Here is a 22899-nt window from a genome sequence, read left to right on the forward strand (position 1 = left end):
CAGGACGTTGTGAGCGCTTGACTTGGATGTTGAGAATCTAACTCCACTACTCTATCTCTCCATCCTGCCGAATTTATTTAACATCTGAGGGCCTGACAGTGGGCGCTCTACAAAGGTGTGAATGGTGAATAAACAATGCTTCCGGAAAGGTTGGTCTGGACCACTGCTGCCTCGGAAGCGACCAGGTGGAGGAGCTGAGCTCAAGGCCAGGTATCCGCTGGGCGTTGTGGCGCACGTCTGTAATCCCAGCACTTGAGGCAGTCTAGCCGCGAGTTCGGGGATGGACAGGTCCGCCTCAAAGCAAACCACACAACAACAAAAAGTTCATCCCAGTGGATGAAGGAGAGGTTACACAGAGCGAGGCTGCGCTGAACTGTACAGGTGAAGGGGTGCAGGGCCTGGGGGATGGGTCTTCATGGGGGCGGAGATTGGGTAGGGACGGAACCTTTGCTGAGTCTGGATGATTGTCCAATATGGGCGGGGCTTTCTCGAGCCGTAGCCAATCGGAAGAAAGGGCGGGGCTGAAGGCGTGACCAAGCGAGGGAAGGGTAAAAATGAGGGGCAAGGTATAAAACAGCGGGCAGAGTCGGCCAGTGTGGGTTGGGACCAGACCAATCAGGGAGCAAGATAAACCTGTAGGGGCGGGGCCAAGTCAAGCTAAATTCTCCCGCTGTCCCGGGTCCTGGAGCTCTCCAGGCGGGACACGTCTGTCACCGCTTCGGTCCTTCTTTTGCGGGCCGGCCACCGTGTATGTATGATTGAGCAAGAGGCTGGTGCCAGGCTGAAGCTTTTGAGCTCCAAGGCTCTGTGCTCCAGGCAAGGTGTCTGCTGGGACTCTGGCGAGCTCAGCTCCCTGGTCAAGCAAGTGCCAGAGCACTGTGCTGTGTCTCCAGCAGCTCCAAGGGTGAGCGGGACTGTGGGGCCTGCGCGTGCTTGCATAGAGTGTTTGAATAGCTTTGTGTGGGTGAGCACTGTATGCACCTGGGGAATAGGGTGTGGTGTGTGTGCGTGTAGTTGCTACAGAAAGCAGAGTGTGCAAAGTTCTGTGCTGCGTGTACAAGGTCTGTTCCGTGTGGGCGTGGAGTGCTGGGGAAATGTACAGAAGGGTGCATGTATCAGGATATTCCGCAGGAACATGAACCGGCAGGCACAAAAAAACTGGGGGTGGCGGGTGGGCAATAGGGCAGGATATGCACGGCAAGCCATGGGGAGATTATGCGAGGACAATCGTGGGAATGGAAGAGTTGAAATGCATGTGCCTGTTTGAGTGGGTGGCTTTGAGGGTACCTATGGAGGACTCTGGAAGAGTGGGGATGGGGAGATGTCATGCTTGCTCTCAGAGGGGTGGTACCTGGCCGGGAGCCGCTGGCAATCATATCCGCCTCACTAGTAACGCTTTGTTCCCAGGCTCTGTGCTCACCCTGTCCTAGTTGGTGTTTGAGTTTGAACATGGTGCAAAAATACCAGTCTCCTGTCCGAGTGTACAAGTATCCATTCGAGCTGGTCATGGCGGTGAGTGACCCCTGGTTCTCGGTCCCTCTTGTGGCTGGAGGTCAGCTATGGTGGGAAGGAGAGGGGGCATTTCAGACTATGGAATGGGAAAGAATTGCTGAACTATTCCGCTGCCCTGACTTCTTTGCCTGGCCACCCCCTTCCATCTGTCATGACTCTTGGAACACTGCCTAGCAGATAGAATACAAGATCTAGTGTGGTGGTATGTGCCTGCAATCCCAGCATTTGAGAGGCTGAAACAGGATGATCGGAAATTCAAAGTCCTCCTGGGTTACATAGAAACAAAAATAGGGGATGGAGATGTAGCCTCCCCTTCTGAGGATGCAGACACGATACGTCTGAGTGTCTTACAGGGAGGCAGTTGGTTGCCTAGGACTGAGCCCAGATCCTTGGCCTCCTGGACCAGATCTTTGCACTGAGGCCAGAGCTGGGGCATGCCTTGGATTCCTCCTCTGGGTTTCATCACTCTGCCTCCTTGAGCTTCAGTCTCTCCTTGGAGAAATGCGGGCAGTGCAACAGGCTTATGGTGGAGAATAACAGAAGTGACTGGTGTCCGGGAAGCCACATGATTGACACATAGTAGGTACCTGTGACATATGGCACTTCCTGTTATCACACAAGATTTAGAGCTGAAAGCAAAGTACAGAGGTGAATGCTTGCCAAGCTAGTGCATGTGCGTGCGCGCGCGCACACACACACACACACACACACACACGCACACAGAAAGGGGGAAAAGACACACACATACAGAGAGAGAGAGAGAGAGAGAGAGAGAGAGAGAGAGAGAGAGAGAAGGGGGAACACACACACACAGACAGAGAGAACACAAGGTTTTATAAATAATTATACTGAAATATCTTGCAAGTGTGTCCAACCTATGACCCATGGGCTTAATGTGTCCCAGGACAGCTATGAACGTGGCCCAATATAGTAATAGACTATAGTCATTCATCATATGAATGAGTGCCAAAGTGTCCTAAACACCAGTCTGCTGCACCCCACCCCTACTGCTAACCCCAGCCTTCTTTGTAAGATCCCCTCTCAGCTGGTGGATATGCGCAGGTTTCCTGTTTGGTCCACCTCTGTGAGCCCACATGCTTCTGTTTTCCTAGTCAGATAAACCGATGGAGGCCCACAGGAGGCATCGTTACACAGGACTGGATCCCAGGGTGGAAGGCGGGCAATGTGGGTTACTTCCCTCCCAACCAACCCTCTGCTGCCCGTCTTTAAAGTGGGCATCCCTGGCTTTCCAAATCATGGTGATGGCCGTGGACATCTGGAAGCTCCTACAGCAGGCTCTGATGAAGAGGAAATGCACCTTGAATTCTGGCTCTTACTGTGACTTGTCCTCTTGTCCAGGCAGGCTGTAGGGCTGGTTCCCCTTCTTTGCCATGGGGTTGTGACTCCAGAGGGTGAGACTCGGTTACTTTGGTCAGAAGCACTAGATCCACATTGTTTCATGGCCCACTTTGGCATAAGGTTGTCATGGTGATTGACTCTGTGTGTGTGTGTGTGTGTGTGTGTATGTGTGTGTGTGTCCATCCCAGCACAGAGCTCACTCCATACCAAGCAGATGAAAAATACCAGATGAGAGGCTGTATCTCTTGTAGACCAGGCAGGCCTCGAACTCACAGAAATCCACCTGCCTCTGCCTCCCGAGTGCTGGGAGTAAAGTCATGCACCACCACCACCTGAGAGTCTGTATCTCAACTGGAGGCGTGCTCTCCCAGCATGAACAAAGCCCTGAGCTCAGTGCACAGCACCTCATAATTTCATATAATGGTGCTCAACTATAACCCCAGCACAGAAGTTTAGAGGCAGGAGGCTAGCTTAACCTCATCTTGCCATGAGCTTGAGGCTAGCCTGGGCTATTTGAAGATGCCATGTAAAGGAGAAAAGTCTGCTGAGATGACCCATTGGGTAAAGGTACCTACCTTCAGACCCGAGGACCAGAGTTGCATCCCTGGCACCCAAATGCTGGAAGAAGAGAACAGGCTCCCACAAGCAGTTCTCTGAACTCCACATGCACAGCCTCCCAAATAAAAACAAGTATTATTAGTAGTACTATTATTATTATTTTGTTTTTTTGAGACAAGGTTTGTCTGTGTAGCTTTGGAGCCTGCCCTGGTACTAGCTCTGTAGACCAGGCTGACCTCAAACTCAGGGATCTGCCTGCCTCTGCCTCCGAGATTAAAGGCACATTTTAAGAAATCTCTGAGGGGTAGCGGTGGTGACTCTAAGTCCCTACCGCTTCTGGCAACTCACGCTTTGTAAGCTTCAGAACCCACTCACTCACTGAGTCGAAGAGAGAGCCTGTCCTCACCTTCTGGGGTTGTTCTGAAACCAGGGCGTTCAGCCATGAAACCAAGACACCTGTCTGTAGGGTGGAAAATGATCTGCTGTGTGCGCCTTATAAATGTAAACTCAGTTTATCATGCCTAGGTTATAAAAAATATTCACAATCCGATGTGGTTGGTACATGCCTACCCTAGCAGTAGGTGAGAGAATGGCAGAGACAAGAGGCTTAGGAGACCAAAATCATTGTGAGCTACAAGGTAGCCTGAGCCACGTGTGACACTATCTCAAGCCTCCTCTGCCCCCGATTTAAAAAAAATAGGAAGGTCTTCAAATAGTGAATTTCCAGCACTTGGGAGTCTGAGGCAGGAGGATCTCTGTGAGTTTGAAGCCAGCCTGGTCTACATAGAGGGTACCAGGACAGTCAGGGCTGCATAGAGACTCTGTCTCTAAAACTAAACCAACCAACCAAACAAACAAACAGCAAATTGCATTGAGTCATTTTCAAAGAGTTCTCTAGAAGGTGGTCACAGCCATGGCCTCTCTTCTTCCGTCCTGTTCTTGTCTGTATCCAGATCTGCAGCTTCTCCCCAGACAAAGACACTTTGCTAACGTTGACAAAACACTATTGTCCCTCAAATAGCTACATAACTAAGCGGAACTTGTGGCTCTGGAGGCACAAAGGGGTTTTTCTGCCCTTAATGCCCCTCTTTGTTCCTCAGCTGACACTCTCTCTCAGCGTGGGTTCCAGGTTGGGCCACTGGGGATGAACTCAGCTGCCTCCAGGCATCTGAGGAGCTGCTGGCCGGTTGGTGTCTGTTTAACAGAAGTATATGGGACACCGAATCACCCTTTCATGCTTTAAAAGCCCACCAGCAGAAACTGAAAAACAATTGATTTTCTGACTGATTTCTACAACATTTTAAAGATTAATTCATATATTTATGACATGACATGAAAGATTATATCATATATTATGTGTATGTATGTATGTATGCCTGCATGAATTTACGTGCATCTTATGCATGTAGGTGCCCACTGAGGCCAGAGCATGTTGGAACTGGAGTCACAGGTTACAGTGAGCCACCCGATGTGGGAACTGGTAACTGAACCCTAGTCCTCTGGAAGAGCAGTAAGTGCTTTTAACCACTGAGCCATCTCTCCAGAAAGATTTCTAAAACACTTTATTACACTATTTTAAAAAGAGAAAGATACTGAGAATGGGAATTTATGCGGAAGTCAGAAGACAATTCACGATTTTGTTTGCTTGTTTTTGCTTTTTTTTTTTTTTTTAACCATGTGAGTTTTGGGAATTGAACTCAGGGCTTTAGTCTCACCACAGACACCTTTACCCACTGAACCATTGGTCCAATTGATTGAGTTTATTTTGAAGTAGGATCTCACTCAGGCTGTAGCTCAGGCAGACCTGGAACTCACAGCAACACTCCTGTTTCAGCCTCCTAAGTGTGGAGACTGTTTTAAAAGATTTGAGCCAGGGAGATGACTCAGTGGGCAAAAGAGCTTGCTGTGTAACTATGGGGACCTGAATTAGGACTCCCCTGCACTCATATAAAAGCTGGGTGCAATAGTGTGCACCTCTAACCCTCAGGAGGGGGTACAGAAACAGGCAGATCTCCAAAACTCACTGGTCAGTCAGCCTAGTAGAGATGCATGGAGCTACAGGCTAAGGGAACAATTCTGCCTCAAAATTAAATGGAGATTAATGGAGGAAGACACTGGCATCAACTTCTGATGTCCATACACGCGCGCGCGCACACACACACACATGCGCACATACATGCATGCACAAATAGAGAGTTTGGACATTTTAAACTGGGCATAGTGGTTCATACATTTGGCCAACTAAGGCAGGAAGATTGCAGATTCAAGTCCAGCTTTGGCTATATAATGAGACCTTTAAAAGGAAAAAGAAAAGAGAAAAAGGAAGGACTGCTGTGTGTTTACGTATGTGTGTGGTATATGTACATACAGTGTGAATGTATACATGAACATGCATGTGTATGAGAAGGCCAAAGGTCGCTGCCAGGTACCATGTTTCTTTAATCATTCTACACCTTTATTTTATTAAAAACACTTTTCAGTACTTTTCTTGGGGAACGCTGGGGGACAGGGTCTTACTATATAGACTTGACTTGGCCCAGAATTTGCTAGGTAAGCCAGGCTAACCTCAGACTCACGGAGATCTGCCTGCCTCTGCTTCATAAGTACTGTGATTAAAATCTCACACAGCATCCAGTAATGACTTATAAAAGATTATTGTAGTTTAAATTATGTGTATGCATGTGTGTCCATGGGTAAGCATGCACACATGTGTGTAGGTTGGTGGAGTCCAGAGACATCAACCTCCCTGGAGCTGGAGTTCCAGGTGGCTGTAAGCTTCCTGACATGGGTGCTGGGAACGGTGCTGGGGTCTCCTGGAAGAGCAGTACATGCTTTTTAACTGCTGAACACCTCTCTAGCCCCTTAAAGTTCTTATTTTATGACTAGGTAATTTACACATTGAATAATACTATAATAGAATGATCTGATTTTTTTTTTTTTGAGAAAGGGTTTCTCTGTGTAGCTTTGGAGCCTGTCCTAGAACTAGCTCTTATAGACCAGGCTGTCCTGAAACTCACAGAGATCCGCCTGCCTCTGCCTCCCAAGTGCTGGGATTAAAGGTGTGAGCCACCACTGCCCGGCTTCTGATATAGTTTTAAACAGAAGGAAAAAGGGGAAGTTTTTTAAAAATATTTATTTATTTATTTATTATGTATACAATATTCTGTCTGCGTGTATGTCTGCAGGCCAGAAGAGGGCACATCATTACAGATGGTTGTGAGCCACCATGTGGTTGCTGGGAATTGAACTCAGGACCTCTGGAAGATCAGGCAATGCTCTTAACCACTGAGCCATCTCTCCAGCCCCAAAGGGGAAGTTTTGAGGCAGCCTAGCTCCTGCTTCATGTGCACAGGCCGAGAGAGACAGAGCAAGGCACCCATCTTTATTTGAAATGTGGGGCTGGGGATGAAACTTAAGGCTTCATGCTTGGTAACCACACTCTAAGTAGCTACAGCTTGTTGCTTTTGACATTCTCATTTGAGATATCTTTAACAAGACACAACTCTCTCTGAATGAGATTTTGGCTTTATGAGCTGCACTGAAGTTTCTTGACCCAAGTCCTATGAAACAAACATCAGACTCCAGGGTGAGAGACTTTACCCCTTCCTGTGTGGGAGAATGTAGTGTTAGAATCCCACTGCCAAGCCCCTTCGCAGATACCAATAGGCACCCTCCTGGGATATGTCCATAACTTCACTTGGGAAGTGCACCTACACAAAGGGCACACATTCTGTTCCTCACTCTCTCCCCTCCCTGCTCCTGCCCAGGAAGCAGAGAGCCTAGCTGCTGGCTTGCCCTGAACCCAGAAGAAACTCCCTCCTCTGCTGAGTCTCCACCATGCTGCCTGTCTCTGGAGCTGCAGCCCGAACTCTACAGAACGTTCATCATATTGTTGCCACTTTGGCTGTCCACAGAGTTCATAACCCTTGTAGTAAATTCCTTATTCTTCAGGAATCTGTCTGTGTCCTTTTGAGCCCCCGCCCCCATACAAACCTAACACTATGTTCCTTTAACTTTTGGTGTCATTTTGTCCTGTGTTAGTAGCACCAGCACACAGCAGAACTGGGACCAAAATTTAGAGAGCCTCACTCCGTAGAGTGAGCTTACGTCGTGACACTTGGTAAAACCATGATCAAACCCTTGGCCATGAGGCTTCAGATATGACCTTGTCCTTTCTTGTGTGGCCACTGTCCCAGGTTGTCTTGGGTTCCAAATCCCCTTTGATTCTGCAAATGTAAGGAGGAGAGGCAGCGTGAAGTGGAATTTTGTAAGCAGTAGATTTCCCACAGGTTGTGGAGACGTCATTCCATCCCCCTGCAATTTCGTGTTAAAATATTTAAACCTTGGCCGTGCCGTATTGATACACAGCGTGTAATTGAGCAAATGGATCATTAATAAGGAGCCGGATCCTCTTGCAGCACGGGCCAAAAGTAGTTCCCATGGACTGGTTGCTGTGGACATCCTTTTAATAAAGCAGCTGGGGCCCTATTTAAGTGAGATTAAATGAGTTCCCTGGGGCATCATTTGATCTGGTTGCTAACTGATGAAGGGAAGCAATTCTGCCTTGGTGGTGAACCCTGATTTGGGCAATCCCTATCAACTGCCCAGCAGAGTCTCCTGATGTCAGAGGGCTGCAGGACATGAGGAGATCCTTGGCCATCATTCCTTTCTGCATGCATTAGCTCCCAAAGGCACTAGATCACTGATTGTTGACTTGTTTAGTTGTTTTTAAGGGTCTTATTTTTATTAAAGAACTTTCTGGAAGGTGATACCATGTCTTTCTGGTGGTCAAGTTTTCTTTGTACGTATGGTATGGTGTCTGTCTGTGCACGTGTGTTTATTATTCTCCACCTTGGCAGGTCTCTCACTTAATTTAGAGCTAGTACGCACTAGCGATCCTCTTTTCTCTGTAGTAACCGTGCTGGGTGTTGGGATTCAAGCTCAGATTCTCATGCTTGCACTTTCTTACCCACTGAGCCATCTCCCCAGTTCCTGATTATTTATCTTTATTGTTTGTTTGTTCGAGGCAGGATTTCTCTGTGTAGACCAGGCTGGCCTCACACTTAGAGAGATCCACTTGTCTCTGCCTCCTGAGGGCTGGGATTAAAGGTTATCTCTTGAGACAGAGTCTTGCTCTGTAGCTCTTGGCTGGCCTGGAACCCTTATGGATATCATGATACCAGGATGACTTTGGACTTGTGTCTATTCTCCTGCCTCTGTTTCCTGAGTTCTGAGATTATGTCCTGTGCTACCATGTCTGGCATTAAAAACAAAAACAAAACCCACATTTTTTTAGATTAAAATTACTAATTTATGTATGAGTGTTTTAACTGCATATTGTGTGTGTGTGTGTGTATACCACATGCATGCTTGGTGCCCAAAGAGGCCAGAGGAGGGTGTTAAATCTCTTGTAACTAGAATTATAGATGGTTGTGAGCTACCATGTGGGAGTTGGGAACCAAATATTGGTCATCTATAAGAGCACCCAATGTTCTTAACAGCCAAACTATCTCTCCAGGCCCCTCTCCGACACTTTTAAGGTATTTTTGTCTCCCTCCCCTCAAACTCTCACGTAGTCAAGGCTCAAATGTAACATGCAGCCAATAATGCAATATGCAGCCAGTAATGCAATATGCATTTAAGATTGGTCTTGAGTTCCTGACCCAGCTTCTATGTGCTGGGGTGATTGCTGTGTGCTCCCTGCTTGGGTAGTTAACAGCGCAGACTTAGAGGCGTTGGTGCAGAGACCAAGCGTTCCTGGTGGTGAGACATGCTGTCAGAAGCATGTGCTTGTCACTCACAGTGCAGTACACACCAAGTTCACTGCTGCAGACTGGGCTGCCGTGCCATGGCAGAACACGTGCCGAGTGGGTTCCAGCTTCGCTTCCATAAACAACAGCAACAAAACAAAGCCCCACCATGGCAACTGCTTTATCTCTACTGTCAGTGACACTAGGGACAAATTCATTGCTGGGCAACTGGCACCCCCAGAGGCCTCTCACCGCCCAGCTGAGACTACCTGCAAAACACCTCTCGCTCCACCACTGCCGCGGACTCTGGAGACTCTCCGCATTGCTTGGTCTACAAGCTAAACAGTCCTAGGTGTCTCGAAGGGAAGGAGTCGCACTGTGTTGTCCCTTTTGTGCATGGATTCATTCCACTCAACTCCATCCGAATTTTATTAATGTTTGCACTTTGTTTATGTTATGGGGGGGGTAGCGTTCATGCCATGGCGCAAGTGTGAAGTCAGAAGGCAACATCTGTCTGAGTCCGTTTCTTCTTCTACTTTATGGGCACTTTGGGGAGGGGTCAATCTCAGGTCACTTAGCAGCAAGCACCTCCACCTGCTGAGCCATCTCACTGACCCTGCACTCTTAGCCCATAATGCCCCCCCCCCCCGTGTATGTGTGTGCATGATGTGTGTATGTACACGTACGTGTGGGTGCCCATGGAGCCAGAGGCATCGGCTCCCTCAGAACTTGAGTTCCAGGCAGTTGAGAAGCACCTAACATGAGTGCTGGGAACCAAACTCAGATGCCCTGGAAGAACAGTGGGAGCCCTTACCTGACGTCCTGCCCGGGCATCAGTTTCTATAGACTTCATCGTCTCTCAGTAGTGTTTCACTGGGGAGCAAGTGAAACTCACTCAAAAATGTGTCTTTTGTGGGAGAGGAGGCTGTTAAAGATTCAAGCCATAGTTTGGGTGGGGGAAGTTGTATCAGAATTCTGTGGCCTGGAGGTGGGCATCCAGCCAGGAATGCAGGACTGCCAGACTCCAGTCTTCCTTCTCTACCCACTGAGAGTGTCGGTCTCATTCTGCTGAATGGGGTCCCGTAGGATGTGGCCTTGCCTGGACAGGCTCTGGGCCTTGGACCTGCTCTTTTGCCGAGCAGGCAAGCCGGGTTGTTCAACACCCTCCCTCCACTGCCACCTGGCAAAGAGGCTGTAACTTGATGCTCCTGGCACCCTGTGACCCCCAGAAGGCCACACCACATGCCTATTTGGTCTGAACAGGCGCAGGCTTCCTTAGCGGGTGGCCAGGCCAAGTATGGGGACTTTAGCTGGTGGCTGAGGTGCCTGGCAGGGACCGAGGTTGTGTGAGCGGTTGCCGCATAGGCAGGCCCTGTGACCCACTGGTGGGAACAGTGCTCAACCACCCTGTCACCTTCAGGGTGGAGTTGTCACATGCTGAGCCAGCATTTAAACTTCTGTTCCTTTTCTGAGCGAAGCACAGGAAGGGGATACCGGGCTAGCTCAACGGACCCTCAGACAGGCTCTTGCATGGGCTGAGCTGGGAGGGCAGACACACTCCCACATAACTGAGTGTCTATCCAAGAAGCCATGGGATGGGAGTGTCAGGACTGCACTGAACATGGTCTAAAACACGAGTTTATACCACCCCCATGTGTGTTTGTGGTGTGTGCGCGCGCGCGTGCACACGGGGGACCATTTGGTTTGAGGGGAAACACAATGCAAGAACCAGGAACCCATTTTTTAGCAGCCAGAGGGTCAAATGTCAGCTTCTCTCCTCACAAGCTGTGTGATTGCGGGCAAGTGGCTCAGTCTCTCTGAATTTAGGATTCTTCATACCTACATGATTCCTGCATACTTCCTCAGATTGTTGGAAGGGGTAATGTGAAATGCCTGGAATGTTCCATCCTGACCCTCCGAGCTCACTGTTCATGTTGCCATAGTGACACCCGACAGCTGCACTGTACACATCCCTTCTCGGGACTCAACACTAGGAACTCAAGCAAGGTTTTCTGGGTAGTGACCACATTCTAGAACACTCTCCTGTGAAAAGGCAAGGGCCCTCCTGTTTCTGCCCTGGGGTAAGGAAGGAGTGACTTATCTCTCTGCAGTTGGAGCAGCATCCTGTTTTCCCGGCTTTAGGATGAGAACGTGAAATATGACAGGCAGGAAGGAGTGGCTCAGTTGTGGAGCGCCCTCTCGCCAGGCTAGTCCCCTGACTTCCCTGGCCTCCACTTATGCATCTGCGGAAGGGGGTATCATAGAAACGTGACAGGGAACAGCAGGCTTCCACACCGTTGCACTCTGCATGGGTGCTTTACGCTCTCTGAAAGAGGAACAGCAGTGCCCAGCGTTCCTTGGTGACCACTGTCCTCGACACTGACAAGTAGCTTTGGGTTGTTTGTCTCCCCCATTGCCCTGGAACTCTGGGGGCCTCTGGGTGAAGATGGCGCCCTTTCTTTTACAGTTGTAGAGAACCACCTGCTGCTAGTAAGCATCCCCAAAACTTGTTATCTGAGGTCTCCAGATGGAATTCTCCCCATGGGAAGCAGGCTATCCACCAGCTGTGGTGCTGAGTCTGCGGCCTGTCCCCTCTCCCTGGATGCCATTCAGGTGGTTCTCTGGCCTTGACATGGTGATATGAGTTCCCTGATTGCATTGCCGTTTGTGTGCCAGGGATGGAGCCAGGGATGGGGCTGAGGACTTCTGTGAGAAGCAGGTTGTGATAACACCTCACCCCCATGCATGGACATGTGCGCACACACACACAGCTGATTAATAAAAACCCAGAGACAGAAATTGGGGTTCAACTTGAAGGTCAGAAAAGCAAAACAGCCAGTCACTAGGTCTTACCTTGACCTCAGTCCGAAATGGCGATCCTGCCTCCAGGAATCTGAGAATGAGACTGTGTGAGAGCTGTCTCCTCCTGCCTTATATTCCTCGCTAGTGCTGGGATTAAAGGAGTGCACCCCTACTGCCTGATTTCTATGGCAAACTAGTGTGGCTACTGGGATTAAAGGTGTGTGTCACGTCTGTCTGGTCTGTAAGGCTAACCAGTGTGGCTCTTTTAGTCTCTGAATACAGGAAGGTTTATTTATTGAAATACAAATGAAGTATCACCACACACACACACACACACATACTTGCACACGCACACATGCCTATCACTAGGCGTGTTGATAAGAGCTGTCGAGGAAATGAATGGGACAAAAGGATGGAGAGGAGGCAGCTATGGGGGAGGTGCCCGGGATGAATCCCTGGAAGAAGGGTGGCTCCCCCCAGAAAGTCTTGGTGACTCATACCTCCCACTCTCTCAGTCATCCAATAGACGAGCTTCTCAGGCATAGCGACAACTGGTGCAAGGTCCTGTGGCAGGACAAGCTGGGTGCAGTTCAGAGCCAGCAAGGCTGGGACAGGTTTGGGGGCTGAGTGGGAGGTGGGTTAATGGACCTGGAGGCCAAATAAGGAATGTGAAGTTTGTGTGTGTGTGTGTGTGTATGAGAGAGAGAGAGAGAGAGGAGACAGACAGATACACAGACACACAGACAGAAAGAGAGTCTTTGCACACTTACAGTTACATATGTAAAGGCCAGAGGTCAATCTCTTGTTCCTTAGGTGCCGCCCATCTCAGTTTTTTGAGGCAAAGTCTCTCATTGGAGGAGAACTCACCCAATAGGAGCTAGGCTGGTTGTCCAGTGAGCCCTAGGGATCCACCTGTCTCCACCTCCCATCTCTTCATTGCTAGGATTGCAAACATGTACCGCCTTGTCCAGCATCTTTTACATGGGTTCTTAGGAACTAAAGTCTACCCTCGTGCTTATAAGGTATAAGGCAAGCACTGTCCTGATGGAGCCACCCCTAGCCCAGGGCTTGCTCTTTTGTCCACTTGTTTCTCTAGAGTGGTAGCAGGGACTTGACAGAAGTCCAAGACAGGGGGTGGTGCAGTCATGGCCTTGCAGGAATTGAAAGACTTAGGGCAGAAAAGGGAAAGATTGCTGGACAGGCCCAGAGCACAATGTCTGGTTCTGTTTCTGAGCCTCCCACGGGAGCAAGTGCTGAGCAAGGGGTTCCTGGAGGAGAGAGGGGGCTGGGTACTCTGGATTCAAGTCCAAATTTATCATTTCATTCTGTGTGACCTGGGGTGAATCAATGAGTCAGTGAATCAATGAGCTCTGGCTTCCGAAGTAGTCAAAAAGAAGACATCCTTCCAAGGATGGGACAGGAGAGAGCTCGCAGCCGGAGGAGCACAGCCCAGACTTGCTGTGTGACAGCCCTACTTGACTCTCATTCAGTGACATCCTTGCTGAGCTCTGGTGATATAGGAACTTAACCACCTCATTCTAGAGATGGATCAATGGAGGCTCTGAGAGGACCAGTGACTTACCCGAGTCCCCTAGTTAGGAGGCAGCAGAAACCAGGTCTGCTTGAGATTGTGCAGGGGTCACTTTCTGCCGGCTTCAGATGCCACATCTGTTGCTGTTGAGAGCATTCCTTCCCCAGGGAGATATAAACAACATCTACCCCCCAATAAGGTCTCAACGGTGAACCAAAGTACCATGCCACAAAAGTTCCACATGGGAATCCGTGAGCTCATTGGGCTTACTTCAGAGCATGGATGAGGGATTGCTTATAGGAGTATGTGTGACCCCGAAGACACCGCACCGGAAGAAACCGCAATGAGGACGAAGGCTCCCTCATAGCCTTGGAGCTGGAGATCTTCTGTCAGTTAAACTATACACACCATATTCTTTAGCACACCTGAGACCCCACATGAACTTTGGGCAGAACTGCATACAAACGGCAGAAGGCGTGGTTGGGCCAATGATCCTCTCCACTCCCTCCTCCCATGAAAAAATATCAAAGGCACCCCAGCCTAATGGGCAGTGACAGCTCCTGCAAGCAGGCCCAACTGATCTGACAGAGATAGTGACTGTCCTCCTCTGCAGGAGCTACTCAGAGGGGAGGTGGAGTCTAAGCCAGCACCACTCTCCTTCCTGCATTTGGTGTCATACCACCCTGGGCTGTCATTGTGTTCTGGACACTACCTTGTTTCTGGCCCAGAGAGGGTCTTGTTTGGGCGCGCTGGGAGCAGGTGGCTGCCGAGGGCCCCTGCAGTCTCTTATAATATCTGCTCTGCAGCCCTGCTTAGAGGGGAAACGCCTGTTCCGGTGGTGGGACACACAGTTCTCAGGTGTCTCCCTCAGCAGCCTGCCTGTCACTTTGGGCTGTTGGAGTCAGAGGCTGGGACCCAGCAGCTCTAACAGGTAGGCTCGGCTATCCATCTTCAATGAGCCTGTTGAACAGAGACATAATAGTGAAAAGCAGAGAAAGGATTTCTTCACTGTGGTCACACCTGGAAGAAGGACAAATAAAGAGGCCCAGTGACCTTTAGATGGGTTTTTCATTGGGACCGTCGGCTCCCCAATAATAACACAGAGACTGATTATTAATTATGAAAGCTCAGCTTAGCATAGGCTTGTTTCTAACCAGCTCTTATAACTTAAATCAACCCATTTCTATTAATTTACTTTCTGCCTCATGGTTTTATTACCTCATCTCCGTGTTGCCCATCCTGCTTGCTCTGCATCTCCACCTTCTTCCCAGCATCCTCTCTCCTGCCTAGCTATTGGCTGTTTAGCTTTTTATTAAACCAATCAGAGTGACACATTTCATGGTGTACAAGAAGATTATTCCACAACAATGACCACCCCTCCTAGCCCATCTTTGGTGCCTTGACATGAGGCTTGGATTTAAGAAGAAGGCAAGAGGTCTGTGTAGCGAAGCTGTCTTGACCAAGTCTGGTCCCACACATTGCTCACCCATCACTGTCTGGGTTCTAGACGCTCCTGCAAGGTGGTTTGACAACTTGTCAGAACTATGACGTCTGTTCCTGGGAGACAAGTTCCCCCTTTTACTGACACCAGGCTTCAGTCTTCTCCTTCTAGCATGAGGCTCCTGGGAAAATTCTAATTTCTTGAAGACCATCATTTCAATAGTCAAAGGGAGGGGTACAAGTGTCTCTCTTTTTTAAAATTTAGTGCTTTCATTTTTGATATTATGATGTAATCACATCTTTTCCCCCTTTCCTTTTCTCCCTCCAAACATCTCATAGATCCATCCCTGCTCCCTTTCAAATTCATGACCTCTTTTTTCATTGTTTGTACATATGTATATACACGTATATTCCCAAATATATAAAACCAACCTGGTCTGTCTATATAATGTGACTGGTGTATATGCTTTTAGGCTTGACCATTGGCATTGAATGACCCATAACCAGTTGGTGTGCCCTTCCCTGGGGAAGACTATTTCTCCGCCCTCAGCATCCTCAGTTGCCTGTATAGTAGTTCTCTGCATAGGGGTCAGGCCTCATGGGCTCCCCGCCCAAGACATCCTGTTAGAATGTCTTCATTCCTGTCACGGAGAACATGCTGTTGCCCCAGAAGCCAGGAGTCCCAGGGTGTGTGTCATGTTTTTCTGGCAATGGGGTGTCATGTTTTTCTGGCAATGGGGTGTCATGTTTTTCTGGCACTCCGCGGGACCATGTCTGCTCCTCCTCACTGGCCTCTAGCCCCTTTCTGTGAGTCCTGAGGCCCCCTCTCCTTCCAGGCCAGGGGCTGAAAACAGAGAGGAGGTTACTGTCCTCAGATGCTGCCACTATTGCTGTGTTGGTCTCAGGTTTGAGACATGTGGGTTGTGCCAGGCTAAGAGCCGAGTCTGGTTGGAAGCATCTAGAATGGCGCAGGGTGCTGCCATCTCTGAACACTTGATAGCTCGGGGGTCTTCTCTAGTCACCCTCACCAGCTTTGCCTCTCAGGGGACCTCAGTACTCAGAAAGAAGCAATCCCCCAACCAGGGTGTGAAGCAGTTTTAGGGACAGCAGCCTCAGGGACACTCCTTTGGTGGGCTCATTGGTGTGGAAGCTAACTAGATATTGAACAGCCATAATGAAGGATCCCATCTGCTCCTCTCTAGCCCCTCCGTCACTCAGTTCTCAAAGTGACCCTTTACAATGGCACAGAGAGGTTTAGTGTCCTTCCTAAAGCCACAGAGTTCATGCATGGTAGAATTTGCACCCAGGTAGGGACTCACTCATCATGACTGAAGCAAGCATTCCATGGGATCACACACACACACACACACACACACACACACACACACACAGCAGTTAGAGTAGAAGTTCAAGGTCATCCTCCGCCCAGATATACGTGAGATTCTCTCTCTCTCTCTCTCTCTCTCTCTCTCTCTCTCTCTCTCTCTCTCAAAAAAAAAAAAAAGGAAAAAACCATAAAACCCCTGATAACAGGACTGGGAACGTGGGAACATAGCTCACTGGTAGAATGCAGGCTTAGCAAGCATGAGACAAGGCCTTGAACTTTTGTTGTTTCTCCTGGCTCTGCCTACTGAGTGCTGGGATTATAGGTGTGCATCCATGCCTGACTCATTTTAACCTTGTGTATTCCTTTTTCCTTTTTTCTCATTCTTTATTTAAACTTTCCCCATTTATTGTGTGTATGTCTGTGACATGTATACAGGAGTTGATTCTCTCTTCCATGGAGGTTTTGGGACTAAAACTCAGGCTGTCAGTCTTGTTGGGAAGTGCCTTTACCTGCCAAGCGATCCTTTCTTCTTTAAAACAGATTTCAGTAGGTGAGAGCAGGTGTTCTCAGGGCAAGAAGAGACCACTGGAGGCAGTTGCCAGTCACCCAGTGTGGGGACTGGGAACCTGATTCAGGACTCAGGTCCTCTTGAAAGCACTGACTGCTCTTAACCTCTGAGCTGTTTCTTCAAACAAAAGAACTCTATTTTTGCTTCCTTATTTTTTTAGATTATTAAATTTTATTTTATATATATGACTGTTTTGCCTGCATGCTTGCTATGCGCCTCAGGCCAATACGTCAAACAGCATCAGATCCCCTGGAACTGGAAGTGTAGATGGTTGTGAGTTGCCATGTGGGTGCTGGGAATTGAACTGGGGTCCTCTGTAAGACTAGTAAGTGCTCTTAACTGCTGAGCCATTTCTCCAGTCCCTCCTAAACCTCAAGTAAAATCCAGTTCTCTTTTAATTTTGACACCACAACTAGGAAAGTGTTGCCTAGCTCAAGGTCACAAGTTTGTTTGTTTGTTTTTCTGAGACAGGGTTTCTTTGCACAGCTTGGAGATCAGTCTGGAACTTGTTCGGTCTTTAGACCAGGCTGGCCTTGAACTCACAGAGATCCACCTGCTTCTGCCTCCTAAGTACTGGGATTAAATGTGTGGGCCACCACCACCCAGCATGGTCACAAGTTTATTCCTGACATTTTTGTTGTGTGATTCTGGGGGCAGAATCCAGGGCCAACCACATCCCCTCCATCAGTGAGCTAAGTTCCCAGCCTGAAATTTGTCTTAATATATGGAGCTTGTATCCTGTGGCCTTACCAAACTTAATTATTAGTATGTTAGTACTGTGTGTGTGTGAGAGAGAGTGTGTGTGAATGAGTGTGTGTGAGTGTGTTTGTGAGTGTGTGTTGAGAGAGACAGTGTGTGTGTATGAGAGAGACTGTGTGTGTGTGAGAGAGACAGTGTGTGTGTGAGAGAGAGACAGTGTGTGTGTGTGAGAGAGACAGTGTGTGTGTGAGAGAGAGACAGTGTGTGTGTGTGTGAGAGAGACAGTGTGTGTGTGAGAGAGACAGTGTGTGTGTGAGAGAGTGTGTGTGTGTGAGAGAGAGAAAGAGAGAGTGTGTGTGTGTGTGTGTGGAAGAGAGAGAGAGAGAGAGATTTCAAGGCTTCTTTTATGTAAGATAATGTAGTCTATAAATAGAAATAGCTTCACGTCCTTTCAGACTGGGTTTCTGACCCCAGCCTGAACTTTGGTTTTAAATAGAACTGAGGAGAACTCACACCTGAGTCTTATTTCTGACTTGCTGGGCAGAGTATTCAGTCTTTCAGCCTTGAGTATGAAGTTAGCTATGGGTCTTTTCTCTTTGGCTGCCAGTTTATTGGTGGTGTTATTATCATTTTTTGTTGTTGTTGATGTTTTTTGGTCTTTGTTTTTTTTTTTTTGTTGTTGTTATTTTTTTAATCAGGAAGGGGTGTTGTGTTTTATCAGGTTCTCTCTCTGTCTGTCTCTGTGTCTCTGTCTCTTTCTCTCCCACCTTCAGGGCTGTTGTGTAACTTGGTTTGACACTCAGCACTTAGTTCTCATCCACATTACTGCAGGCTTTTGTCGTGGTAACGGGGTCATAGGTCACCAAATTACAGCTCTTGTTTGGAGAATCCTCTCTCTCATTACTTTTTCTGGACAAACATACCTGCATATGACAGCGAACATTCCTTCTTAATGCGCATGTCTGGAGCCCCATGTCCTAAATCAAATTCCAGGCTTCTCTGGTTGCCCGAGGATCATGTTTCTTGAAGCCAGCCTGTGGATGCTCAGTCAGTGTTGGTGATGTCTTCCTGGGAACGCCTTGTGGATGGCAGAACAGCCTTCATTTTTCTGAAAACCCATCTTTGTGTGGGAGCCATTTCACCTGGCCCAAGTTAGAAAGGCTCAGGTACCTTTTCTGAGAAATAGAAAATTTTTTCCTTTTAGTGCTGAGCTAGGTAGGAACTATCTAGTAGCTCAGGCTGTCACCCCTGCCCGAGAAGGCTGTGAGACTGCTTTTGACTGCAGAGTGAGTTCAAAGACAAGCTGATCAACTTAGGGAGACTCTGCCTCAGAAAGGAAAGAGCTCTGAGGATGTAGCTCAGTGTTAGAGTGCTGGCCCTGTTCGGTTCAATCCCTAAAGTCACCAAAACAAACAAACAAACAAACAAACTGTCCTGATGGGGCCTCTGTGTATCACTGCTCTGAAAAGGAGCCAAGAGGTGCGCGTTCTCACTGTGACTGGGCGCTTCTGTCTAGGGACGGAGCGCGAACTCACTGTCTGTCTGTCCACAGGCCTATGAGAAGCGCTTCCCCACCTGCCCGCTCATCCCTGTTTTCCTGGGTAGTGAAATCCTGGGCGAGTGGAAAAGCGCCGATGGGGCTGTGCACACGGTGGAGCGGAGCTGCCGGCTGCGTGTGGATGCCCCGCGGCTGCTGCGGAAGGTGGGCACGGGGCTGGGGTCTTGGTGTGCGGGCTGTGAAATAGGTCTATTTGCGGTGGAATGGGGACGCTGGAGCCTTGAGATCTTGGGAGGTGTAGCAGCGGGAGAGCCCAGGCATAGGGTCTGGGAACCAGAGGTAGGTGAGGATCCTGGGATATAGAGTGGGGTGTGCAGGTTTCAAGGTTTGGGCCACAGCAGGGTGGTGGAGGTGGCTGGGTGATAGTGCTGTATCTGGAACTGGGGAGAGAAACGGGCCAGACTGTCTGGTGGCAAAGGACCACACAGGCGCGGTGTGTGGGTGGGGGAACTCTTGGCTTGATGGTGGTGGCAATCTAAAGACTTGAGGGTCCTCAGGGTGGAAGTTATTTGAGAAAGACTGAAAGTCTGCCCAAGGGACCCGAATTCTGTGTTGGGTGTGGCCTGAGCCAGTGTGGATGGTAGCGAGAGCTTGAGTCGTCACCTCCCCGGGTGGGTGTCTCTTGTTGGACTGGATGGCAGAGGGAGCAGGGTGTCTGTTTCTAGACTGGGGATGACACAGGCCAGGCTAGAGGGTGGCAGTAGATGGAACTTGAATTTCCAGCTGAGGGGTGACCCAGGCTGTGCGGGAGCGGGAGTGGGGATCAGGGCGGTGGCCTGTGGGCTAGCTCCTCTTCCTTGGGCTCTCCCTTCTCAGATTGCTGGTGTGGAGTACGTGATCTTTGTGCAGAGAAACGTGCTGAACTGGAGAGAGAGAACCCTGCTGATCGATGCCCACAACGAAACCTTTGCCAGCCGAGTGACCGTGAAGGAAAACTGCCGCTACACAGTGAGCTCTCCCGACCGACCTGGGACCCTGACGCTGTCCCAGGGCTGGGCCCTGTGTGTCCCTCCGGTCTTCCCTCCCCACATTCTCCTGGCCCCTCGTGGGTGGGTTTTATTTCCCTCTCCTTTTTTAAGACCTACCGTCACTATGTAGCCCAGGCTAGCCTGGAAACTTGCCATTCTCCTGACTCAGCCTCCTGAGTGCTGGGATTATAGGTGAGTGTCATCATACCCAGCGAAGATTTCTTTTAATTGCTGACATATATAAATATATGAACATTTAAGGATTTTTTGAGACAGGGTCTCTTTACATAGCCCTGGCTGTCCTGGAACTCACTATGTAGATGTAGACCAGGCTAGCCTGGAACTTGTAATTCTCTTGCCTCGGTCTCCTAGTGCTGGGGTTATAGGTGTGCACCACCATGCCCAGCTTGAGAAAGGGCTCTTTGCTCCCTGCACTTAGACTTTTCATCATCATCTGGCTGGGGAACGCTGTCCATGGAATGCTCTGGTGGCCACAAGAGGGAGAGAGCCCAGCACCCCATACTGAGGCCCTGCCGTGGCCCTTTCCCATCTGCAGGTCCATCCTGAGAATGAAGACTGGACTTGCTTCGAGCAGTCCGCCTCCCTAGATGTCCGGTCCTTCTTCGGCTTTGAAAGCACCTTGGAGAAGATCGCCATGAAGCAGTACACGGCCAACGTCAAGAGGGTGAGTGACACTGTGCTAGCCACACCAGGACGGTGCGCAGGCCTGCTCTGCCACCGACGGCTCCTGTGGTGCTGGACAGCAGCCCTGGGTTCTTATTTCTGAAATGAACACTGGGGTCATGACCACACCAGTGAGGTCACAAGTGGGAAGAACTGGCTTGTTCTGGAGGTGTCCTGACATGGTCCCAGCACTGCTCCGAGGTGCTGCAGCAAGTTCAAGGCCAGCCTAGGAACTCAGTGACATAAACAGCCGGAGGCACAGCTCGGTACGGAGCACTTGCCTAACATATGTGAGGCCCTGGCTTCAATCCCCGGAACCAGGTCATGGGAAGAAAAGTCTCACTGAGGCCAGAGTCAGGATTTAGAGGTGCAAACTCAGCCTAAAGTCTGCCACTGAGGGGCTGAGGGTGTGGCTTAATGGCAGAGTGACTGCCTCTAATCCTCCAGTGGGAAATTGCAGGTATAGCTGGGTGGAAGAGCGCCTGCCTAGCCTGTGGGAGACGTTGGGTTTCACTCCTAACACTACAAAATCACTGTTTATTTCATGGCCTCAGACTCCAGGTCAGATAGTGGCCTGTTTACCAGGTGGACAGTTTTCTTCTGGAGATACACATTACCAACATAAAACTGAGCTATTTGCATTTGCCCTGTGTTTAGTCTTGCTCATCTCCACTCCTCTTGGCCTTGTTTTAGCTGTGCAATAGCCATATGTCAGGACTGGGACCTGAGCATGTATGGTTCTTCAGAGCCGGTGTGGTGACCTCGCAGCGCTGCTTGCCTGGTGACATCTATGGGTCTGTTGCTTCCAGGGGAAGGAGGTGATTGAGCACTACCTGAGTGAGCTCATTTCCCAGGGAACATCTCACATCCCCCGCTGGACACCTGCCCCAGTCCGGGAGGAAGATGCCCGCAGCCAGGCTGTGCACCAGTGTCCCAGCTCCATGGTGGCAGATGACCCCAGTGATGCCCCAGGCCCTGATCCTGAGATGGACACAGCGGATGGTAGGTGACTCCAGGTCTGTGCCCTCACCTGTGGCTCTAGGAATCCTGCCACACCGCCTGGCTCCCCGAGAAGAGGGAAAGGGGCTGTAGGTTGCCAGGGTTGGGAACAGTCTGGCACCCACTCAGCCTCCTCCCTTGCTTCTCAGAGTCGATCTATTTCTAGACCAGGAACTGACCTCTGGTGTTTTGAGGATATTTTTAATTGCATGAGTAATGCAAGATCATGGTAGCAAAATGTCTAAACCAACTGGACGATGAATAGTGAGAAGTCAGGGCTGGAGAAGTGGTTCAGTCAATAAAGTGCTTGCCTTGCATGAATTGCATCCCCCAGACCCCACTAAAAAAGCCACCAGGCATGGTGTGCCCACTCATGTTCTTACCGCTGGAGACATGCCAGCCGAGGTGAAGTGGTCCTATCTGGAGAGCCTTATACCAGTGAGAGATTCTCCCTCAAACAAAGCCAAGGGAGGTGATACCTGAGGAACCATACCCGAGATTGGCCTCCACATACATGTACACACACACACACACATACATGCATCCGTTATTCACACATGCACACACGGACACACACAAAAGAAAAGGATGACGATTTGTTCCCTCTCCCTAGAGTCTTCAGTAGTTCTGTGTTTCATAAAGCTTGCTGAGGCATATGGCACACGAGGGGCACACGCCTCCACACGCATGTGCACATGCATATTCACACTTAGAAAATATGGAACGGGTGGGAGGATCCTTTTGTACTTTGCTGGTCCTCACTAACGCTGTTAGCACACACACCCTAACACCTCATCGTACTGTATGAATGCTCTATGCCTTACTAATGTTGGCTCGTTATTATCATTATTGTTTGAGACAGGAGCTGGCCCTGAATTTGGTATGCCGCTGAGGATGACCTCGAACTTACAAGCATGGTGCAGGCTATTTTAGTCTACTTTCGAACTTACTGCAAATCATATGGTGTATGACATCATATCGTGTGTGTGAACCACAGTTCGTATGTAGAGGCCAGAGGACAACTTGTGGGCATTAGTTCTCTCCTGCTACCATGTGGGTTTCGGGCATCCAACTCAGGTCAGCTGATTTGGTAGCAAATGCCTTTACCTAATGAGTCATCTCACCAACCCCCTAGTTCTTTGTT

General features: G+C 49.4%; 1 protein-coding gene across 1 annotated transcript in view; it reads left to right on the plus strand.

Annotated features, from left to right (window-relative positions):
• The first annotated feature begins 705 nt into the window (after nt 1-705).
• The window catches only part of Sec14l5 (SEC14 like lipid binding 5), a 37848-nt gene continuing 15654 nt past the window's right edge, over nt 706-22899 (plus strand). The window contains exons 1-6 of the mRNA XM_050135341.1: nt 706-904; nt 1408-1512; nt 19099-19248; nt 19921-20052; nt 20629-20757; nt 21566-21758. Of these exons, the coding sequence (XP_049991298.1) occupies nt 755-904; nt 1408-1512; nt 19099-19248; nt 19921-20052; nt 20629-20757; nt 21566-21758 (859 nt within the window). The 5' untranslated portion in view covers nt 706-754. The remainder of the gene's footprint in view (nt 905-1407; nt 1513-19098; nt 19249-19920; nt 20053-20628; nt 20758-21565; nt 21759-22899) is intronic.

Source organism: Alexandromys fortis, unplaced genomic scaffold (genome assembly GCF_014885135.2).
Source record: "Alexandromys fortis isolate MF-2015 unplaced genomic scaffold, M_Fortis_MF-2015_v1.1 scaffold_29, whole genome shotgun sequence".
NCBI classification, from domain to species: Eukaryota; Metazoa; Chordata; class Mammalia; order Rodentia; family Cricetidae; genus Alexandromys; species Alexandromys fortis.